Source organism: Haliotis asinina, chromosome 3 (assembly GCF_037392515.1).
Source record: "Haliotis asinina isolate JCU_RB_2024 chromosome 3, JCU_Hal_asi_v2, whole genome shotgun sequence".
Taxonomy (NCBI): Eukaryota; Metazoa; Mollusca; class Gastropoda; order Lepetellida; family Haliotidae; genus Haliotis; species Haliotis asinina.
In genome coordinates, this window is record NC_090282.1 from 20129399 (window position 1) to 20153701 (window position 24303).

At 39.3% G+C, this 24303-nt stretch overlaps 1 protein-coding gene across 4 annotated transcripts; it reads right to left on the reverse strand.

Annotated features, from left to right (window-relative positions):
- Positions 1 to 9321: 9321 nt before the first annotated feature.
- LOC137277628 (perilipin-2-like) lies at positions 9322 to 23881 on the reverse strand. 4 transcript variants are annotated; one of them, XM_067809448.1, is made up of 10 exons: positions 23709 to 23881; positions 21235 to 21476; positions 20785 to 20867; positions 20573 to 20662; positions 19541 to 19748; positions 19020 to 19177; positions 18216 to 18353; positions 17298 to 17462; positions 16720 to 16842; positions 9322 to 10576 (listed from the first exon to the last, which is right to left on the reverse strand). In XM_067809448.1, exons 1-10 carry the CDS (start codon positions 23735 to 23737, stop codon positions 10466 to 10468), a joined length of 1347 nt encoding a protein of 448 aa, XP_067665549.1. In that variant the 5' UTR covers positions 23738 to 23881; the 3' UTR covers positions 9322 to 10465. The 4 variants fall into 4 exon arrangements, with proteins under 4 accessions (XP_067665549.1, XP_067665550.1, XP_067665551.1 ...); XM_067809449.1 differs by having other exon boundaries at positions 9323 to 10576; positions 21235 to 21473; positions 23709 to 23868; XM_067809450.1 differs by lacking the exon at positions 9322 to 10576 and adding an exon at positions 12417 to 13924 and having other exon boundaries at positions 23709 to 23878.
- Positions 23882 to 24303: the final 422 nt, after the last annotated feature.

Genomic DNA, 24303 nt, shown 5'->3' on the forward strand with positions numbered 1-24303 from the left:
TGCAATGGAGAAATTATTTTGTATTTTGTTTACATTATTTTACAAAACATTTTGCACATACTTTAAAGGGATAGTTGATATATCACATAAAATACTTATTTATTATGACATATTGTAATCTGATTTGCTCAAATGAGCTTTCTCCACGTAAATCTAGCAAACACTGCATCGATTGTATTTATTATCACGAACGGCTCCCTAGTAAGGCCGTGTTTACGCGACGAGTTCTAGTGCCGAGTACATGTTTTGCCTATCGTTTTGCCATGCAACGATGGTACAACGAGGAAAATGTGTGAAATAGCAGGAGCATTAACACGCTTCAAATTATTTCCTAGTGAAATGATGTATGTGGTTACTAAGTACACCACGACTCATATTCCCTTTAAAACAATCAGCTGTTCTTCATGACACAGCCTCCATCTGCATTCCCATACCAAAACAAATATTAACCCAGCCAACCCACATGAGTTGTTACTGCTGCTAAAAGGTGTCCTGAAGTCAAACGGTGTCCTCTCACTCAGCCAGATTCTGTCAAAACTGGTCCCTCACTTAGCCAGAGTGGGATCTGGTTGACTGGGGTCATGTCAAAACATTAACTAGAGAACAGTCTCGTTTCCTGTTTACATGGTTCCGTCCTGTTGCGCAACTTAGTGCGATAATCAGTCCAGAATTTTAAAACTATGTCAGTTAACTGGATGCATAAATATTAAGCATTATGATCTGATAAGTCTATGCAAGTGAATATTGCGACACTAAGCTCGTTCTAATCCTAAGAAACACGTCGTACGGCGTGCTCTGTCGTAAAGCGAGCTCTGACAAAGGGAAACCTAGAAATCGAGGAAATCTCAAAACGAGGCTCTGCCGCTAGAAAAGTTTGGCGGTCTCTGACGGAACTGATATTACATCAGCCTCGTTGTGCGTCACAGGACTACGGTGAATAAGCGCTAACAAATACATAACAGGTTTAACCAGTGAGCCAGATGCATTGTGACTTAATTTAGGACCTCATCAAACAGGGGCAGTCTGCAATTCCATGTTGCCCGAACCTCGACATAAAGTATAGAAAGACGGTGTTGTTGAAGGACCACTAAACTCATTTTTTGGTACTCTTTTTATCACTGCACATGAAAGACTTTTGGTAAGTCATAAACGAAACACCATTTTTTAAAAAAAACCCGCGTGGTTAATTAATACCAAGCGCTCAAAAGTTGCTAAAAAGCCGTCTGCTTCTCTCTCGCCCGCAAACGAAACCGCAGACAGGTTACGTAACTCACCAGAGCCCTACAGTGACGTCATAGAAGGAACGGTTTCCGGTATAGAAAATGTGTAGGAAGCTCGTCGTTTTGCTGATTTCTCGACGTCACCAAAGACACGCCGAATTGTTGTGTTGCCGTCAGTTGTTCCATGGGGTCGGATGAAGGTGTCACTATGCACACATTTCCACCAGACTCCGTAGTTTGTGCTTAGATTGGTTGTAAGTGTGTGCGAAGTGAGCTTTAAACTGTTTGAGAGGCATTCTAGAAGTTGCTGAGATAAAGATGACAAGAATTTTTATGGATGATCAACTTCTTTATTGCAGGGTAGCGACGTTTCGGTATAGATTCTTATACCGTTTTCAAGCGTGTGGGGAATGGCAGGGGGAGTACAATATATATACAGCAGAGATGAGCATGTGATGACAATACAACAATAACAGGATTAACAATAACTATTTGAGGTAACAATACATTAGAGAAGTGTTGAGGTAAGCTGATTAAGGACTGAAGCCAGCGGGTGAGTTGACAGAAGCCAGAGTGAGATGAGTGGATTAATTGGTGGAAGCCAGGGTGAGTTGAGTGGATAAATTGAGACTGGGGGCCAGAGTGGGTTGATTAATTAGTGTTAATGATGCAGTTGAATGCCGGAGAGACAAAGACGCCTTGATCCCTGTTGATTGTTGGGTTGTGTCTGCGGATTTGTACTGCTTCAGCAAGTTTGCGTTGTTTGAAGTCATGTTTGTTGCTAGCAAGTGTTGTGACAGTGTCCCAGTTGATGTTGTGGTCAGGAAATTTGGTGATGTGTTCCGAAATGGCTGATTTTGTGTCACCTTTGTTTGTGGAGGTTTTGTGTTCTTTGATGCGTATGTTGAGTGGTCTGGATGTTTCCCCAATGTAGTTGCTGCCGCAGCTGCAGCTGATGTTGTAGATGACGCCTTTAGGGTGTTGTTGTTGTGTACTGTGTTTCCTACCGTTGGCCTTAATGATTGTTTTGAGGGGTGTTCCTGTTGTAAAGTAGGTGTCAATGCCTGCTTGTTGCCTGCTAAACCATCTCAAGCATGTCTTCACTCAACTAAACAACTACCCTCCCCAACTTGTTAACCGTGTCATTAACTCCACTGTCAACCCACCTCCCAAACCCACTACTACCAAGCCTGATCCCGCTCCCATACGCATCTCACTACCATACACCGGCAAAACATCACACCACATCAGTCGCCTACTCAAGCAACAAGCAGGCATTGACACCTACTTTACAACAGGAACACCCCTCAAAACAATCATTAAGGCCAACGGTAGGAAACACAGTACACAACAACAACACCCTAAAGGCGTCATCTACAACATCAGCTGCAGCTGCGGCAGCAACTACATTGGGGAAACATCCAGACCACTCAACATACGCATCAAAGAACACAAAACCTCCACAAACAAAGGTGACACAAAATCAGCCATTTCGGAACACATCACCAAATTTCCTGACCACAACATCAACTGGGACACTGTCACAACACTTGCTAGCAACAAACATGACTTCAAACAACGCAAACTTGCTGAAGCAGTACAAATCCGCAGACACAACCCAACAATCAACAGGGATCAAGGCGTCTTTGTCTCTCCGGCATTCAACTGCATCATTAACACTAATTAATCAACCCACTCTGGCCCCCAGTCTCAATTTATCCACTCAACTCACCCTGGCTTCCACCAATTAATCCACTCATCTCACTCTGGCTTCTGTCAACTCACCCGCTGGCTTCAGTCCTTAATCAGCTTACCTCAACACTTCTCTAATGTATTGTTACCTCAAATAGTTATTGTTAATCCTGTTATTGTTGTATTGTCATCACATGCTCATCTCTGCTGTATATATATTGTACTCCCCCTGCCATTCCCCACACGCTTGAAAACGGTATAAGAATCTATACCGAAACGTCGCTACCCTGCAATAAAGAAGTTGATCATCCATAAAAATTCTTGTCATGAAGTGAGCTTTGTGGAAGCCTGTGGTATATACTAAATCGGATGGTTCGTCCCCTACCACGCTTCCAGGATAGAAAATGGAGTTCAAGTTTCATCGAGTTTATAAAATCAAGACTGCTTACTACACATTGATGACCAAAAGGATTTTGCATGGATATAAGGCTTTCTTCCTCGGAAACGAGGTTGTGGTCGAAGTGACAATATTATCGTAAGTAATATTATATTGACCCCTTATATTGACCGATTCCAAGAATGAAATTGTTATGTTATAAGCAACGTCATGTAAAATCCTAATGTCCATCAAGAAAATACATATTTTACTACCAGTAGAAAGTAATTTTTATTTTGTAAGTCGGTGAAAACAAATTTAAATAGCATTCATCCTCAGACAGGGCGCCGCCATTTTTGAAAATCGTGAAGTCACGGGCTAAAGACCGTTAGAATTATTGAGATTATGATTTGTTCTCATCAAGTTAGAAAATCAAAACTACATTTTACTAGTAGTTAAATATGCATTTGAATCATGGCCAAAAGGATTTTGCATGACACAACTTTTAACATAAGGACGTCTTCCAAGGAAGCAAGGTTGGGGTCGAAGTGACATTTATACTGCAAGCAATGTTATATTGACCTCCACCTCACTTCCAAGAGTGAAATTGTTATGTTATAAGCAATGTCATGTAAAATGTCCATCAATAAAATACATATTTTACTACCAGTAGAAAGTAATTTTCCTTTTGTAAGTCAGTGAAAACAAACTTAAATAGCATTCATCCCAAGACCGGGCGCCATCATTTTTGAAAATCGTGAAGTCAAATCCATTTGAATTAATGAGATTATGTATGGTTTGTTCTCATCAAGTAAGAAAATCAAAACTACATAAATATGTATTTGAATCATTACCAAAAGGGGTTTGCATGACACAACCTGTAACATAACCTAAGCGAGGTCGGGGTCGAAGTGAAAATACTGCGTGATAAATTTCTCCACTCGCTAAATTTACTTCGTTTGTAACTTTCACTCACCAGTATGTAGATGCTTGTCAATAAACGTCTTTATACTTGGTCTCATAATCCTAATTACTTTATAATCATACTTGTATGCATTTTGAAACTTAATAAAAAGAAGCGATCTGCGAATGTATAACAGGAATGTAATATGTAGACATTTAATAGTTTTCCTATATGAATCATAATTCGCACGCAGGCCCTCGTGTATGTCGTCTGCATCATTAAACTTATGGACGAAAACAATGCTTCTGTTGAAGGCTACGACAACGTATTAAAAACAAAAATGCAAATATTAAAATTAAAGTTATAGGAGCAATGTCAGGCTATTACCTTCTTCGAGGAATGTATCCATCAATATCCACAAAAACAAGTGATATATAATTCATCTGCAGATTTCCCAAGTGATATGTCTTTTAACAGTCTAATATACGAAAACGTGAAGTATCGTTTCAGGTTTTTCACATTGCCGTATAGTTTCATTTTGGTTACCCAAGATAGCACACCTGGCAACTAACTGCACAATGTGTGTCAATCTTTTTAGTTATTTAGTCAGCGAATAATGAGCAATCAATCAATGTATTGGCGGTTAATCCTTTGATAGAAGGGCATTGTTTTACATAGACACAGACACGACAGGGTGTATTAAGTATAGATTAGTAAATGTACATACATAAACACTACCTTTTGACAAATCCCCATTTAAATCCCCATAAAACCAATTAATCAGCGTGCTATTGGTTAATCCTTTGATCGATCCAGACAAAAGAAATGCCAAATGGGGGCCTTTGTCGGGTAATCTAAGTGGCTTTACCACTAATTATACCTGTTATAAATTCATTAACTGAGCATCAAGTGAATGATGACAAATAACGTGTAGGTTTATACCACCTAACACGGATTACAACCTAGCGACACCAAGTGATTTTGACAGAATCGTCTATGAAAACAAGGGTTGTAACTCGAAAACTAGGCAAAGCAGGAGACAAAACTAAATGATAGTAGATTGTGAGAACATATAGCTTTCATTTTTCTCAACAGCTTTCGCGATTTCAGGTTTGTACAAACTTGTAAACGAAATAGTTCAACCCCTGAAATGTAGATGAATACTGCACAGACCCTCATTTCTATACCCACTATTACGTCACGGAGACGCGCCGCTCAGATTGGTTGAAATTTCGTTTGCGTCTGAGAATTTTGCACTGTTGACAAAAAGGTTGATTTAAGGTAGTTAAAGATCGACAAGAGCATTTTAATGACGGGGTTTCATTTACAACGATGTCAGCAAGTGATTTTGCGTTTGTACCCTATTAGAGTATATGTGACCTTTAAAGTTGTAATTACAATTCATTTATAAATATCATTTTCTTATGAAACAATGAATTGAAATTCAGTTTAACTAGAATTGTGTGAAGTGTCGATTTACACTTTCACACGAGAAAATTCGGATCGGCTGAAAAGTAGGTCAGTGTCTGAATAGGTTAACGAGACTTATGTTTTGGTATGAGTGTTTAGATAACACTTAGCAAGGGCACATGAGCCATAGTTTGTTTCAACATAATGCTCAGTTAGTGAGATTCGTGGAAAGTGAGATGCATGTATATGGTATTATTTGAATATTTTTGGAGGATTTGAGGAAATGTTCAATTGGTGACATTAGTGACATTTGTATCATTTCGAGCAATCGATTTTACGTGGTGATCAAGAACACAAAGACATTGTTCCGTATAATTGTTCGTCAGAAACTTCACCCTCCCTATTCACCAGACCTAGTCCCTAGCGACTTCCACCCCTTTCCTCGACTGAAAAAACACATCCGGGGCCAGAAATTTCAGGATGATGATGAGCTTATCGCTGCTGTGGAGGGTTTTTTAGGGGACCAAGATGTGGAGTTCTTCAGATCAGGAATCAGCAATTGGCAAACCAGATGGGAGAAGTGTGTGAAGTTGGAAAGGGACTATGTTGAAAAAAGGCAGAATGAATTCCAAAATCTTGCATTAGTATAGTCGAGAGGTAACGAGTTAGCAACACTTGATTGCTTCTGTGTTGAGAAGATATCATGTCTGACATATTTATTGGATGATTTGAGAAAAAAAAACCCAAGCATTTGCCATTTGACTGACGTGGAGCTCCATAAACATGTTACCCTGAAATGTAATTACCAAATTTCGGAACTCACTCGTGTTTATGACGAATCCCTGTATAAATGAACGAGACAGGAACTACATAATGGATAGTATTAACACGTTGTCAGGACATGGTCAAGTGGACCAACTCTTTCTATCTACTTTACTCGGCGAAGCAGGCACTGGTAACAGCACTGACCTAGGTGGGGTAGTCCGTATGTTCCACCTTTGGTTCAGTTATATATTCTAGTGCTATGAACTTTTATGTGAAACATGTAAAAATATTATTGCATGTTATTTTATTTAAAGACAACTGTCAGCTTTGTATATATGTAACCTATGTAAAATTATATTATATATTTTATTATATTAATACGACTTTATTTATATGTATAGCAATTACTGCACCAATGAATGCACAAACAAAAACGACATGTTGCAACGTGATCCTCGTTCAGTTATGTTCCGGTGAACACTTTAGCATTATGTCGTTGTGAAAACATTGACTGTCTATTGTCTAGAGCTAGTCGACCTAAACGCTATATCCCTCCAAAGCAACTAGTGTGTTTTTACACTCATCCAAAGGTCGAACTTACGGGACCTAACCAAACTTGGTATGTTTTGTCAAGAATAGGATAGGATAACATGTAGGATGAATGGGCGGTCAGAAAAGGGATCAATTAATTTGACCTGGAGTCGAAAAACACCAGTTACACTTGAGGACTCAAGAAAGTGTGAAGGTGATAATGATAGTAGTACATGTATGTATTTTGTACTGAAGGTGACTAATCCAATGTTATACTGTACGTGTAAATACAGAATTTGATTTTTCACATTATTTACCCAGGAAACAGCTATTAAGCATTAATTTCATGGTATATGCCAGTTCCAATGTATGAAACAGTTTGAAAAGTATTCAAGCAAGGAGACATCGAATTATCCGACATTCTCTTCGACCCCGGTCCCGGTGAGTGTCGGATAATACAGAGCCCACTGTACTGTTTTATCTTTCTGACATGTTTGTAAGTTTGCCAGGTCCAATGACGTGGTTTGCATTGATATTGTTTTTATCGATTCATTATATTGCTGAGAGTGATAATTTTCCGAGACACAACGAGCCCCATTTGTACAGGAAAGGAGGCTCACTCAGGAGCGAGATTTAGATCCTGAACCTGAGGAAATCTAGACTTGCTTCATTCAAAGCGTTTGCAATACAGGCAGTGCTGGGCTGAAGGAAAAACTATATGGATTGGTCCCCTTAATGTGAAACACATTATGCGGTACTTGTGTCGGTCTTAATGTACTGCATGTATTCAACTCAAGTGCCTATGCTTTCATTGTAATCTTCTACTTTTGTGTCCGGCGTCCCGAGAACAGACCTGTGAAGATCCGTGCTTGAAGTAGTCTTTAACAACCTATGCTTGTCGTAAGAGGCGAGTAACGGGATCGGATGATCAGGCTCACTGACTTGGTTGACACATGTCATCGTGTACCAGTTGGTGATGAACGGTACTCATGATGTTGATCACTGGAGTCTGGTTCATACTCGATTACTAACAGACCGCCGCCATATATGTGGAATATTGCCGAGTGCGGCGTTAAGCATCAAACCAGCCAACGTGAGAACAAACTAAGGTGTTGCATGTGTTAAACAAAATACAACTCGCGTGAGGATCTGTCTTACTTCCGAATTATTGAGCAGGTTTTGTACCATTCGCCTGTTGCCATGATGACGAATGAATACGAATGCGGAACTAACGCAATATAATTATAGCCAGAATACTGTCAGCAACATTTTCGTATGCACATTTAGAGGAACCGATCGATGAGGTATTTTTGTGTTCGATGGGATATCATTTGATAACACTGTTTGACAATTTCAAACTTGTAAATCCCATGACCGTCAGATCGGACGGCCTTTCAAGCGGGCGTATCAACAAAATATAGACATACTAAGCAGGACGGAAATGGAAAACCCCTCATAGTGAATGAATTTTCCTGAGGAATCGGAAGCGAGCGACACCACCGCATGTCACTTAGTGATACACAGCTGTCGGTTCATGGCAGACCGAGCATTGCTGTATTTGTTTGTTGTTTAACGCTGAACTACCAACTATATAGCAACGGTCTGAAAACAGTCCAGTATGGACCAAATACAGCTCAGTGATCAACAACATGAGCATCGATGTACGCAACTGGGATATGATGCCATGCATGAATTAAGCCACCGAGTCCCGTAAGTTGTCAGTTTGTCCGGTCTAGACTCGATCATTTAAAGATCCTCGCCATATAGCTGAGAAAACGTTAAATAACAAACACAATCTCAATCGCGGTCCAAGTTCCTTACGTCAGTCTCTAGAATGGCTAGCCGCCAGTCACCAGACTCAATCATTTACAGACCACTGCTCATATGCATAGCCAAGCCATTGCTGAGTGAGTGGTTTAAAGCAAACACTGGTGGTAATATCAAGGACGGGCATGGTAAAAAAAGTGGTACTCTGTCTGGAAGAACTGATGAAGGGTTTTTGCTTGAAATGATCAATTGAAAACAGTTTGAGACAAATAACATATGCTAAATTTTGGATTACTCTAAGAAAGTGTAGTCCAAAAGATAGCATACGTTACATCTGACCACGTTCCAAATGGCATTGTTTAGTTATAGTTTGAGACAAGCGGAAACGAATTTCAGTATATGGCCTGCTGAGATTCTGCCTGATCCTTTCCTTGGGCGCACCTCATTCCTCTTTTTGTCATGCCTAATGACCACTGGATCCGCCCTGGAAGGCTACATATCACTACGTTCTTTGTGTTCCTATGGAAACGTTCAAGAAAACAATGATCACAACGTTCAGTGCAGATGGTTATTCTGTATATGCATGTACAATGTTTTTTCACCAACAATACGATGTCACACTTTAATATTTGAAACAAAAGACAGTTAACAAAACAGTAGTGGGAATATATTGTTTATTAAAGGTTAACACATGAGTTAAGAAAACATTTGAGGACAAAATATTTATGATTAGGATTTCCAATTTTAACCAGTTCTATTACCTTAACCTCTGTTGGTAAATGAGAAATGAGTTAGGGAATCTACAGCTTTAACGTAATGCAACATTTACTTAAGTTAGGAAACAGTAAAGGGGTTCGGACAGATTCCACAATATTCTGTATACCATGCGTTACAAAATGCGTATACGCTCGTAAAAATGGGAGTGAAATCTTGCGTAGTTTGAAGTATGCAGTTCCTACAGTGTTCATGTACGATATAAAAACAACCATGATGAAGACACGACACATTCTGTCAAACATCTCCATGCATCGGTATCGGACATTTTAAAATTCAAGCATCTTTCATTACTATGTCGAATACTTACAATGCCCTTAACAATTCACATACAATGCGTTTGTACAGTGTGTACTGCAAAATTAATGAGAAAAGCCTTCCGTAGCAATGTTTACAGGATAAGTTCTTTAAATGACAATTAAACAAGTCATGCCCCTCAGAAGATGACCTCAATGCATTCGGCAAAACAGGATAAGTGAGAGGGGAATAGAAAAGCCTTGTTTGAAGGATTGGTCAACTGACTTCTGTCTTACTGATGCTTGGCCCAGAAGCTAAATGATACAGGGTGCGAGGCACGCTCCCATTGCATTGTTAACTCTGGACATTTTCACGAACAGCACTGTGAGGTATCCTGAATTGTACACATACATACCAAAAATGATTTCCGGAGAGGGCATAATTGTTTTCTCAAAAAGGCATAAAATATCTGCATGAAACCCACGCATACTGTGTCCGTCCTCACAGGGAACTTTCGTAAAGGACATTGCATGGGTTTTGCGGGATTCTAGTTTTCTTTAAACAACTTTCTTTCATAAAAACAAAACAAAATAGAGACACGTGAACACTTCACAACGTCCAATCGAAATTGCTAAGCTCCAAATCGCACATGGTCATACGTACAGATCGATAAAATCATTGTAAGCACATATATGACTAAAACATGACGTTATACGATATACTAGCGACAGTAACAGGGTCTCTTCAGCGCCTTAGTATTAGTGGCGTGTATTGCTGCGGAACCAGGAATCACTCAAGCTGCACACTGTCTGGTCCCAGTAATGGCATGTGAGGAAAACCATTGCTGTTGACGACTTCCGGGTCCTCTAGCTGAAGGTCATGCAGGTCAAGATCAAGGCTCTGAAATCAGAATAAACTGCTTGGAGTCATTTTGAAACAAAATAAGTACTGATTCATCAAATATCCCAATTCATGTCGACAACACGTAAATACTGATATAAGGAAGCGACTGTCACAACTTCCCGATTTACTCCAATTGTGTGACGAAACCCAAGTTTCCAGTTTACTAGTAACGAACAGGGAAATCATTGGTTAACGTTATGACCAAAAACAGATCAGGGACGCTGTTTCACTGATTCGATTTGCCATCGTAGCATAAAACACAGTAAGTAAAATCTAATGAGATCAGGTGGTCAGTCTCGCTGACTTGGCCGATGTAGTCTAATGCACATCATCGTATCCGAAATAGCATACTTAAGTTAAGAGCCATGTTCATGTTGTTAATCACTAGACTGTCTGGTCCAGACCCGACTACTTGCATACCGCAGTCATATAGCTGTGAAAATGGATCGTTAAACAACAGCAAACAAAACACAATATGTTCTGTGGAAGAGGGATATTTCGAAATCATGCGCCTTAACGACAATAGTCGGGGCCACACAAACCCTCCTATCTTAACGATATGGCTGAAAAACTAATCGAATCTATGCCGATCTCATTAATATCAGATGTGATTGAGATGCGACTGAACCAATGCTAAATATATTTGTCCTCTTTTAAGCATTTAAGTAACCAACTTTATCCGTCAGCTCAATATCCGTTACAGTGTGACCTAAGTCTCAAATGTTCCACATTGGTAGTAATTACAGTAAAGGCAGTCTTGGCAACATGTTCCATGTATTTGTGTCATTACTATCTGTATGGCAGTTACGCCTATCTTAGGGATAAAAGAGCTTCAGGGTGGTAGCTTCTGTAATAAAAGCCGGTCTCATACATGATTGCTGCTAAAAAGGGCGAACAAGCCTCCTATGCTCTTACTATGCAGCTTTGTGACCTGTGGGGCTTGCACAACATGCGCGTGTGTCATGGCGAAGATTAAAGATTTTTCGTTTAATAATATATGAAAATTTTGAGATGAGCTCTGACTTGAATCGCTTCACAGTACAGATAAATTGTACTGTGAAGCATTTCAAGTTGGGGATCATCTCAAAAGTTTGATATTTTTTCAAAAACATCTTTAATCCCTGCAGTGAGACAAGCGCCTGTGGCTTACACGAAAGAAAGGGTCTGCAACGCGCTTGAAGACAGTAGGGATGTGGTTTATTCATATTTTGAAGTATCATCTTTAGACTGTGATTTGTGAATTAAGATATTTAACATGTACACTGTTTTCTCATGGATGGAGTTGTTTTCTTGTTATCACTGACCACAAAGTACCCACTAATGTTAGAGGACATACCAGATCCATCCTGACAGAGAGATTTCCCCTATTTTCAGCAGGTGCATCCTTCTCATTCTTCTCTAACCAAATTCTTACTGTAGTCTGATTAAATAGATAGTTTTGATTCTGGGTCCATAATACACAAGGCAAAGTTTTCCCAGTCTGCAAACATGGGACCATCAATAAAAAGTATCCATCTGGTAATATTCCAGCCATATCAAACCAGAGGACACCAGACTTCACACACTGTACCAGTGTGGGAATCTGGCTATCCCAATGCCCTGAAATGGTTGTATGGTTGTATGTACGTTTTTGTACTTAGATAGTATCCAAACAGACAATGCCTTTGTGTAGCACGGATAACAGACACAGTATACTCCATGTTGAGCAGTCCTATTTCTATCCTCTTAATGCTGAGCTCCATGCTGGGTAACAAGTACCATCTCTTAATGTCTAATGGTTTGAAGAGATTGAGGATTGAACCAGCAACTGTCTACTCTATGAGCAGCAACACAACACTTTCATTAAGAAGATTATTTTATTCATTGTATATGAGTTACATCATGTGTGTCTGACAAGCGCTGCACATCTTTCAATCACACATCTATCTCTGCACTAACAGTGCAGGAAGTACACCATTGGTTTTGTGCAAAATCACCATTGAATAGCAAAATGAACCATGAACAGATGTAGAGATTTCAACAGCATACATGTCAGACTATGATATTTGAATTGTCATTCTTAGCAGCAACATATCCTCAAACATAACGTTGTCCATATTATTAACCTATCTCTCTAAAACCTGAGTTGCAACAACATTCTTTCAGGTGAATTTGACCTACATGATCATTCCATGACCATTAAAATCTACTGAAAGAGATGCTGGGAGGATTTGGCTGGTGCAGGTACCAGTGTTTTGCAGAAACTGAACTCCAATTAATGGAGACTGATGTGAAAATCACAGAAAACCTTACTTCCATGCATCCGAAACATAAGGCCGAAACTGATAATTACAAACCTTTCATTATGCTTAATTGTAAAACTTCCTGTTACATTTTTTTTACAATGGTCAGTGGTGAATTAACAATGATTCATTTGCTCTGAAAAAGTGAGTATGACTTAACGGCTAAAAAACCCATGATAAAATTGTCCAAATGTACATGAAGTAAAGTCTGTAAATACATCCTTGTGAAGAGGTACCTTTGTAAATGTCACATCATTTACAGACCATGATAAAAATTAGAAAAATGTCATTAAATGATCTTTCTCTATGTACACATGGATGAAATGACGATAGCATCTACATAGTGTAAGTGCTGTTTGTGTGGGATTACAACCAAGACAACTGGTTTACAAGGCATTCTGACATGTGTTAAACAAGGCTAACAGTTTGACAAAATATGATAATAACCAAGCTGGTCTTAGCATACAGAGAATGTTTCAAACATATCTTTAACAAAACACGTTGATGTTATACACAAGTTAACATTATCCTTTCCTTACAGACTTAAAAAGACGTACCTTATACATTATATGGTACATGGTACATATTTTCTCATATATCAGGAATGTCTCTGACAAAAAGAAACTTAAACAACTGCAAATTAACCCTTGGAACATTGAGTCTTCCTCTTGATATTGTTCAGAAGTTACCAATAGGTGTACACCCTGTCCATAAACAGCTACAGGAGACATTTATAAGCAGTCACCATGAAACCACTGACAAATACCTTTTATCTTAATCCTTAAACCCTTATCTTAAATGTAAGCTGTAAATTTGATAACTGAGATGTTTGTGCAACTTAGTGCTTTTTGATTAATCGATGATTATCACAACATGGGAACCTGACTAAAGCCTAGGACAGTATGTTGCTTTGAAGGTCAGAGGACACTACAATACTTCGGTATTCATAGGATACTATGATGCTTCCAAGGCCAAGATGACGGAACTATTCTCTCCGACTACTGTCTGTATTCAAGTCATTCATTTCCATCTCTTCTGTAACTGCAGCCTTGGGACGAGCCACCTGTCAAGAAAAAACACATGCCATACTACGTCCTCAAAACTCAGGACACAAACCACCATACAGATTCCTTGTTCCGGACAAATATGAAGACTGATGAGTGTCAGGAGCTGGAAACCCATACCAATAACCTGGAATCACTGGGATCTTAGATAAGAATATGTCCACAACAGCTGATTAGGACTGATATGGATGAAACTTCTTTTCTACAACTAGAACCATGTTTTGGTGTATTTTCTAACATCATTATCACTAAACTTCTAAATGTCTCTGAAAGACATTTTTAAACTTGCCAGAAACAGTGGAGAGTGATAATGTTTTAGACTGATGGTGATTGTAAACTATTCCTGAAATATGCACCTCTATACATTTCTAGGGATCAGCACTTAAACGTTAAAAAGACAACCATCATCCTCAGAAGCTTTCATAAACAGACTCATGTTAAATTTTAAGTGTTCCTGTCCTTATAAGTTATATTCACAACTAACTATATTCAGCATGGACACAGATACATGTATACTGCCAGCATGTGGAAAAAGATACAATTCAGCCCACACCTCGTCTTGGGACACTAGTTATTTTACATTAACTACCAGTAGTCTAAATTGTGCTCCAGATCAGTTGACTAGAAACGGTTTTGTTCATGCAGTTTCTCAACAAAATAAACAACACAAAGAGTCATTTCAAGGATATTCATACCTTCACAACAAACCATCCATATTTACTGGTCTCATATCAACCACTGTAAACACACCAACACCATAAATACACTTCAAAGCAAGCCGAACAATTAATCTCAACTCAGATGACCTCGCCTCTTTTACCATTATGTTTGTGTGTTTGAAGTTTAATGCTGGCTCAGCACTATTTGAGCTGCAGGACAGTGGTCTGTGAATGATTGATCCAGACAGTCCAGTGATTGACAATGTAAGCACATCACACATTGCACATGACCACCTAAACAAAAAAGTCATATCCTACATTGTGATAGTAAAGACTAACATCATCCTGGAAGTTCAAGGGTTGGTCAGAATTATGCAACAACCCACGAGACAGGAACACCTGGCATGCTCTCTCATTCTGGACATTCCTCAATACAGTGAAGCACATGACCTAATCTGAATCTAAATGCTCATTCACCTCCCTGAGTCTTAGTCAGTGCATGCATTCTGAGTCCTGTTTGTTGAAACATTAACAGTCTGTGTGAGCCAATAAAGGAAGGCCCGCTGTAAACCAGATGATGATCACACTGGCGAATCTCACAAACATTGTACTTTGGATAATATAACCTTCACTAGGACTGCAGCCAATGTTCTGGAGCATGTATTAATCTACTAACTAAGCTGATTGGTAGGTGTACTGTATACAAACAAGGAGTTGCTTAAGAATGGGACATATGTACTTAGTCCCTGCAAGATACTTGCAGCATCTCCTGCTACAACTAGCCAAGTCTAGTTGTCAGAGTTATTCACAGCATATGTGCATTCAATATCAGAAGAGGGTCCTTTGATGCATGAGACTAAAATACAAGTTCAACCCTATATCATGTACATATCGATGCAGCAGCAGATGTGTCCAGCATCACTGATGCATGCTCCAAATATACATCCCATGATGACAGTGTTCTCATAGGGTGTTCGACCCTCTGACAAATCCAGCAGTTTCGCCAACGGTTCGTTAGAAGTCTACAACATATCTGACAACCTTCAGTCTGGAGAGTGCAAGCCAATATTTCCATCTGACGTCACATCATACCAAAACATGTTAAATGATGGTACTTGTTGTTACCCTGCCTGACTTGGATAAAAAGGGTCTGGGTCCTTATTCTCGGAATAATTGCCAGGTTGGCTTGGAGTATCAGTCAATATGCTGTTTGTGAGTGGGAATCCATGTTGAACTACTGTAATGTGTAAGTGAGCACTAGCAGATTGCTCAGCATTGTTCAGACAAGTATGAGCAGTCACAGACAAGTACATGCATACATGTTAATGACCAATGCAAGTGTGTTTATGCATGTATGAGAAATTCATATAAGGAAAAGAAAGTGAAGTCTTAATAATTTCCCAGCAATAGCACAGTCAGATATATGAGTAATGAAGAGGCTGAAAAAGCACAAGAAAGATGTAAAAAGGGAAATGTTCGGACAGGCTAGCGTTCAGACACATCATGCCCAGCAGTGTGATAGGAGTTAACTCTATAAAATTTAATTGTCCTTTGACAAGGGCAAAATATTTTGTAAAGACAGTATGAAACACTGTAAAGACAGTATGAAACATTTACTTACTGTTTAAAAGTATGTTCAAATTCCTTAACTCTATGTTAAGTTGTTTTACTCTAATTATGGTGAACCTTACCATTAAATTAGTTCTCACAGATATTGAGAGCATGCAATGTGTTGAATTAACCCACCTTTCCAAACTAAAAAACAGATGACTAGTAAAGGTTGGACACTATGGTCATGAGGAATTTGTAATTCCAAATGTAGATTTTTTTCAGTTTACTTGATGCACAGATGCACAGAGGTAAGGTACAAATGCTCCCTTATCAGTTCAGATGGACAGTGACTGGTACAGACACACACAGGCCAGTGCAGATGGACAGAGGCAGGTACAGATGCCCACATATCAGTACAGATGGACAAAGGCCAGTACAGATGCTCAGAGGCCAGTAAAGATGAACAAAGATCAGTCCAGATGGACAAAGGCCGGTACAGATACACACAGGCCAGTACAGATGAACACAGGCCAGGGCAGATGCACAGAGGTAAGGTACAGATAACAACAGATTTAGGTACTTACCAGCCAGTTGAGTGGGGTTGAGATGAGGAGATCAGTGGCGAAGCTCAGCGTTTCCTGTACATAGCCCAGTTTGTCCTTGGCCTGACTCAGGAACAGAGATGGGAGGTCTTCATATGATTTAGCCTGGAACAAACATGAGCACTTCAATAAATACCCAGAGAAAGTCATACAGGGAAACAACCTGATTGTGTTACATCGATAAACATGCATCGTATGTCACAACAAACAACATCATAACATTTGCACAAAAAACTCACAATATTCATAGTTTACCTCAATCAAAGAGTGAGTGAGTTTAGGTTTACTCCACACTCAGCAATATTCCAGCTATATTGTGGTAGTCTGTAAATACTTAAGTCTGGACAAAACAACAGCATTAACATCAATCAATGCAATAAGGAACCGATAACATGTTTTGAACCAAGTCAGCAGGCCTGACCACTGGAATCCTGTTAGTTGCCTCCTACCTATTAGGCTTTGGTATTACTGTAGGATTTCAGCCTATTTGCAAGCAGTGTTTAGATGAGTCTAGAGTGAATAGAGCCAAAAGTAACAATCTTGAACGGTGAAAAACAAACCTTGGAAAAAGTTGTGTAGAGGTCTTCAATATATTTTGTAGCCTGAGCAATAGTTTCCCGTAGATGCTGAGGTTGAGAGGTGACGTACTGGGACACTGTGGCGGTGCTGTGACGTATCTGGCGGGTAAGGCGACGGGCAAGCAGAATGGTTCTCTCCTCCAGATTCTGGGGGCAAATGTGTTTTATTACAATGGTATTATTTCATCATTATCCCAACTGATTACCCCTTTGCTCACCCTGACAGTAATGGAACTTCCTCTGCTGCAGTTCATTAAGGACACATACATCTCGCACCAACATACCGGAGCCATGTGCCCTGTGCAGTTTCATTGTCTCTCTCAATTTTCACCCACAGGAGAATAAGAGATAAGCAATTTACTATGTATGAGTCAGGAACAGTCAGTGAGCTTAGTTTTACACAGCACTCTGCAATATTCAAGCATTATAGAGGTGGTCTGTAAATAGTTTAGTCTGGACCACACAATCCAGTGATCAACAGCATAAACATTGATCTACACAGTTGGGATGCAATGACAACCAAGTCAGCAGATCTGACCACCCTAATCGCCCTAGCTGCCTCTTATGGAGTCAGGAAGAGGTGAAATAATGGACATTTGAAAGAATCTCATCACATCAGATGCAAATCTGGTAGGTGTGAAGCCACTGTTGCTAATTATCAACAGTGAAAACAAGGTAAAAAAAGAACTGTGCTGGAATACTGGTATGAACCAAATTAGAAGTGAAATTTTCATTCAGTGCCAAAGCAGTTCATAAACCTTGGCTCAATATTAGGTAAAAAAAACTGTGACATTTCCATTTTGGGTAAAAACTTTTCTGATGTGAAACTATTCTTTTTCTGTCTAAATTGCAAACATGTCAGCCCCTAAGGTACTTCCAGTCATGGAAATGTTTCCTCACCTCAGGGTTCTTCTCTTCCCCCTTCTCATCCTCAGTGGTGATGCGGGTCCAGGTGTTGCTGACTTTGTCCTGCACAGCGGTCACACTATCACCTACAAGGGTGCGAGCCTGTTCCATATTGTTCTTGGCATAGTCGATCTGGGAAGCACAATACAACAGTCGGTAAACAACATGGAAATTATACAATGATTGTAACGGGTGTGGCCAGTTGATCAGGGTTTGTTGCAGCACTCCGCAATAATCCAGTTCAGTTATGGTGTCCATTTATAATCTTGTTTGGACCAGACAAACCAGCAACATTACTTGGGTTGGGTATAAATCGCATGAATGTTATTGAGCCTGACCACCAAATTCAGTCACCATGTACAAGTGTAAGCTACTAGGACAGATACTCTCACCTAGAATCTCTACAGGAACATACCAAAAATAATGTACAGTGATTTCATAAACATCACAAAATCTGTTTCAATAATGCAAACTTGTTTTATGCCACCAAATAGTTTTTCAAAGAAATGATGAGGTATACATGTGGATGATCTATTTCTGGTCATGCTTTATTCTCACATGAAAAAATAAAGTTGTATACCTCTTTAAAAGCATGGCAAAGTTAAAACCATCTTCACATGCTACAACCACAGAAGAAAAGTGACAATATTGTTTCCACATCACTCAGCAGAGACGTTGATGAATCTACCACCCTATATTCAGTAATGTCAACCAGATGTGTTAATATGGTACACAATAGGTCGCTGCAAGTTGGGGACAAATATGGTGGATCACACCACAGACAGACTAGGTACCTACCAGGTTGACCGTAAAGTTGAGTTTGGATAGGGCATCCTGACCCTTCACCTGGACTCCACGCAGATCCCGCATGGCCCTCTTGTACATGCGGCGTCTCACCTTGGATGTGAGAGACGTGGCGCGGTAGAGGGGATTCTTCTCTGGCTTGTCAACCTCACCTGAGCCATGATTCGCAGAAATGAAATATGTCATACCTTGAGTTACTAAATGTAGTATTATAATAAACTGCAGATCCAGTACAGAGTGATACATTGTGTTGCTATGGTAACATGTACTTTTAATGAGTAAATAATATTTTATCTAAAAATTCACTGCAAGTACAGTAAGATGACTAGTGTCATGTTTACTTCCCATCATGTGAAGTATATCGCATATCATATGGCCAACCATACATATCAGAAACAATATGAAAGTTTATGTTTGAACAATTTCTTCTGCTTAACAGATCTTTTGTAATGTAAGTAACATGGCATCAAGCATAACAGTCACTATCATGGCAAAGGTCCAAAGCTTTCACTCACCATCCTCAGGAGGCAGGTATCTGTCCACCAAATGTTCAGATGTAGACAGCACACTGTCCAGTCCAGACACAGCCAGCTGGCCATACTTGGTTCCGAGGGAGGCGTCCAGCACACCTTGGCCAAGACTTTGGACACGTGCAATCTGATTGGTGCTGTAGTTCTTCACACCATTGACCGTTGCAGTACCCAACTCACCCACACGAGTCACCTGCAAGTCAGTATTTGAAAGTAACATACGCTCACTTGTCCAATACAAATACAGTCCAAGAAGCACCAGTGATATTTCACCGCACCTTACCATGTTTGAACAAGTAGATTGCAACTCTGAATCATGTAGTTGATAAAAATGACAAAATACAGTCATTCCTAAACATGATAAGGTCATTGTATACCACGTACATGACAATATGTCCCACTCATGATTAGATACAGTAAGTTTTCACAAATGAATTATGCGAGAATGTCCTCCTCTTATATTTCATGCAACACAATTTCACAAACTTGCCAACATTGTTCATAGGACAATTGAACATTCCATTTCTTGCTTTCAGCAGGTTAAGAACTAAACTATTGTTAAAACATAAAAGCAGCAAGGATTTGCATAAGCAAAGCTCAATGTATTAACCAGGGATTTACAGGAAGCAAATTCCTGTGTCCTATAAGCATAAAATTTGACACGGGATGCAACAAAGTAAACTAGCGTGTCCACAGGGATGCAGAAAAAGTCCAAACACTTTTTTCAATATGTTGATCAAGTAACAATAAGTTATCACTGGGTCTGCAGTTTAATTACAGTGATGATCATGAAACACAATACAATAACAATGACTGAATTGTAACAATATTATAACAAAGTACTAATAATAATATTAAGTGTCTGGGACACCCATTTTGCAGTCCAAGACCCCTGAAAATTAGAGTATGAGTCCCAGGGACTGTCAAATAAAGGACTCAAGCTAAATCAGTGATTAGTGTTACAGGTTTTCTAGTTGTCTGATCACAGATACGACATGTTGTATTGCTTGGACTGACCTGCTGTTTGCCGACGTTGTAGACGCCACTAACAGTGCTGGTGACAGGTTTAAGGTATTCCTCACAGGCTTTTTTGCTACTGGCATACACCTGTAATTAAACAACATGCGGTCAGGTCCGTTAAAAAATTCACTTGACTGCATTAGTCTAAGACTTTTGGAAACAAACATTGCCCTAACAATGACTACACAATAATCTTGAGCAAGACACACCTCATCTGCAGGCTGGGTGATGACTGGATACTTCGTCTCCAGATTGGTCAGCTTCTCACAGGCATAATGATTCACCACAGCAACTGGAAACAAGAAATGTGTATCTTCATAAATATCTACACATCCAACAATCCCTTTCTAAGTAATATTGACACTTCCGCAAGTCATATGGAACAAGAAGAATTTCAGAAGATTCAAGCAAGCATATATCATTCTGTATGATTCTGAAGACAGGTGAAATAAGATTTACACATTCGACTGCATTTGTCTTTGAAAATAAAACTTCAGAATTCAAAGGCTGCCTTGATCAAACATGGTAATGAAGTTAGATACCAAACATAATGGAGACCATTAACTTGATTAACATTATGATTGTCAAATCTGTTTGAAAATGTCAGGTTATCTTGCTTGGTGCTATCCCTTCAGTACTTGGGAAAATAATAAACTTACTCTGAGGCTGGACTTTGTCCACAAGTGGCTTAGCAGTTTGAGCCACCGTGGTGACACTGCTCTCGGCCAAGTTGAGGGCTGTTCTCAACAGGGCATGCTTTTCTTTTGTTTTCTCATAGGCACTGAAGGCTGTGGTCCATGCCAGGTTCACCATTGGTAGGTTCCCCAGCTTATTTATAAACTGTTCCTCTTCCATTCTTGCTTGTTGTGCCTGCAGACTTTGTCGGTACATATAATTGCTGCTGTAAGGAAGAAAAACAAAATAATACAAAAATAAAAATCATGAGTCATCAGGACCACTATAAGTTCATAACTTTAAATCTCCTGGTTAGATACAAAACACAGAATAAGAGTGAGTGAGTATGGGTTTACGCTGATTTTGGCAATATCCAGCAATATCTAGGCACCCCACATGGAATAAGATGTAAAAGTAAGAATATTAAATACATACTCCTAGGCCAAATGTAGAGATAGCATCAAAATCAGATAATATGATACACCCAGTTTTATCACCCATGCTACATATCTTGACCATGTTGAACATGGTGTTACAAAGACAAGCATAAGCCTAGCTTGGGAAGGGGCAAAAATCACAATCATGATAGATGTGACTCATATGGGAGTGGGTGAATAACTGCTTTGACAACTAGGCAGCACCATTGACCTAAACAGGATGATGATATAGAGTTGAATGCAGGGCTGCAACAAATTCTTTAATTTGAAACAAACATTAACCACATATTTAAAATACTGGGTCAGGAATACAAATATTCAGCAAAGCATACAATCACATGTCTGCACTTCCTGTTATGATCATTATCAGATGCTTAAACTCTTTTTATCTGGATAACCACACAATTACAAAGAATTGCAAAACATGTCACATACTTATTAAAGTCATTTCTATTTAAGTAAACATCTGAGTTTTTACAAAGCCACTGTGACACAGCCTGCCTTACTGGACTGATTTTTTACAATGGTAAACACTGCCATCCAACATATGATCCGGCAAGGTATCCATGAAACAATCACAAATTTAATTCTTAGACACGTTTTGACAATGTTGACTGTGTTATCTTATTGTAACATTGACCAGTGGTCATTTATCTGTTACAGTCCATGTCATCAATCAGGCAATGTGTTCAAAGACTGAAATAATTACTCAGTGTGTACATTGCCTGATTTATTCAGTCATTCTGTACATTGTCTGAACTTTCCAGGCATAGTGTACATTGCCTGATTGAATAAACCAATTGTTGTACAGACTGACTGAATGTTGAACAGGGATTATTGAGAAGACAAGATTAGCATGGGTTTTGTTCTGCCATCATTGAGTCCAGGGAACCGTTCTTCAGATATCTTACTGACAATTACAGTTACTAGACGTGACATTCATTCTTGTTATCATCATGGAGTCATTTTGTGAACATCTCCTGAGTAGATGAAGAGTGTTGGGTAATAGACTGCCTTGTTGGGTACAAACACTCACCTATAACAGAGATTCCTGAAACTTTGATTTTACTGAATGAAATGAATTTCCACAGGAAAACGGTTCAAGTCAGCAAATACATGGGTGAATCATAACAACCAAAGTAGAAGGAATTATATTTGTGTCAATACAGTAACGCTTGATACTTGTGAAAGTGGTCAAAGTGTGGGTTCGTTTGGAGGAGGGCAGAGTAGGCAGCTTTTCATGTCTATGTTGGATATAAACTTATAAAGGAAAGGTAAATGAAGGCCAACTCCTGAGGGGTACATAATGCAATTCCTGTTCTACAAACTTTAGCTTTGTTTAGTGTCTCCCCATTTTGAATATTGGAAAGAGTATTTTGTCATATAACTCCTAACCTCTGCACACAAAAAATAATAACAGTTCACAAAAAGAAGGAACATTGTCTATGTAACTTAAGTATTCACTGAAGATCTACGCTCTGGCTACTCAATGTCAAAGCGGACGGCCACCCACTGACCCAGGAATGTTGGTCTGCCTGCTCCCCTACCAGTTCATGAATAATGTGTAACTATCATACCATACACAGACAAAGGGCCAGTCGGAGACTACCCTGTGGACATATAAGGCAGCTGTATAGCCATGACCCATGTAACTCGACTGGGAACAAATCCATCGATCATTCAAAATAATCCATTAAAATCCAAAATTATGTTTTCTCAGATCAAATCACCCAATCAAAGTATACATATTGTTCACTGTTATTGTTTAGATAAAGACAAACAGCGGACAATCTCACGATAGATCACAGAAATGTGGCTGAATATACACATTGTCATGGATGTCTACAGTAATCACTGAAGCAACAAATGACCACCTAACTACAGACAGAAATCAAGACACATTTCACTAAACTACTGACATTTCTGGCCTTGTTCTGATTCTAAAATTTTACAGCTCCCGAAGTCGACTTTTCCACAATCTAATAGCTGATTATAGGTATAAACTGTTTGAATCTACTTACCTAAGTATAATGCGCGAGAGTTCCAGCATTTAGCGAGCTGAGAATGTTCCTCAGCGTTCGAGATTTTCTTTATATATACCGCTGCCAAATTGCATCAACGTACAGTTCAAAGTCCAGTTGCTGGTCTGCGCGTGACACGCTTTGACGTGTTTCCTGAAATAACTCTCGTACACGCAGAGCCGTCTGGCGGTCAAAGATTGTGTACAAGGTCAACGTAACCTAACCTTTGTGCTCTCCCACTTTGTCGCACAATGGTTTGACATTTTGTCCGAAAACTTCGGCCACATAGATACAGGTGACAAGATATAGTTCAAGTTCGGTCGTCATGCAGCGTGTTATGTCAGGGAGACTATATACAGAGTAGATTATTCGTGGTTATGGTTACAGGCAACGTTTCCTTATACTTCGTGTAAATATTTTATACACGCTTATTATAGTTAAACTTTTAAATATAGAAAGTCATGTTCCAGCGATACATGTTTGTACAACTTAGTTGTGTGTAACAGAACTTCAGCCAGTTTATTGTATCAGTCGGAAGTTTACAATGAATGAATTAATTAATTGTGGTAAGAATTAAGAGCAAGAATTATGTGAA

What these genes read in the sequence shown, in the direction of transcription:
- LOC137277628 (XM_067809448.1), bottom strand. Translation starts at nt 23,737, where the DNA reads ATGCTGGAACTCTCGCGCATTATACTTAG. An exon ending in ATACCTGCCTCCTGAGGATG is followed by an intron (nt 19,178 to 19,540) that starts GTGAGTGAAAGC and finishes ATCATGGCTCAG; the next exon opens with GTGAGGTTGACAAGCCAGAG. An exon ending in GGGAAGAGAAGAACCCTGAG is followed by an intron (nt 17,463 to 18,215) that starts GTGAGGAAACAT and finishes ATTTGCCCCCAG; the next exon opens with AATCTGGAGGAGAGAACCAT.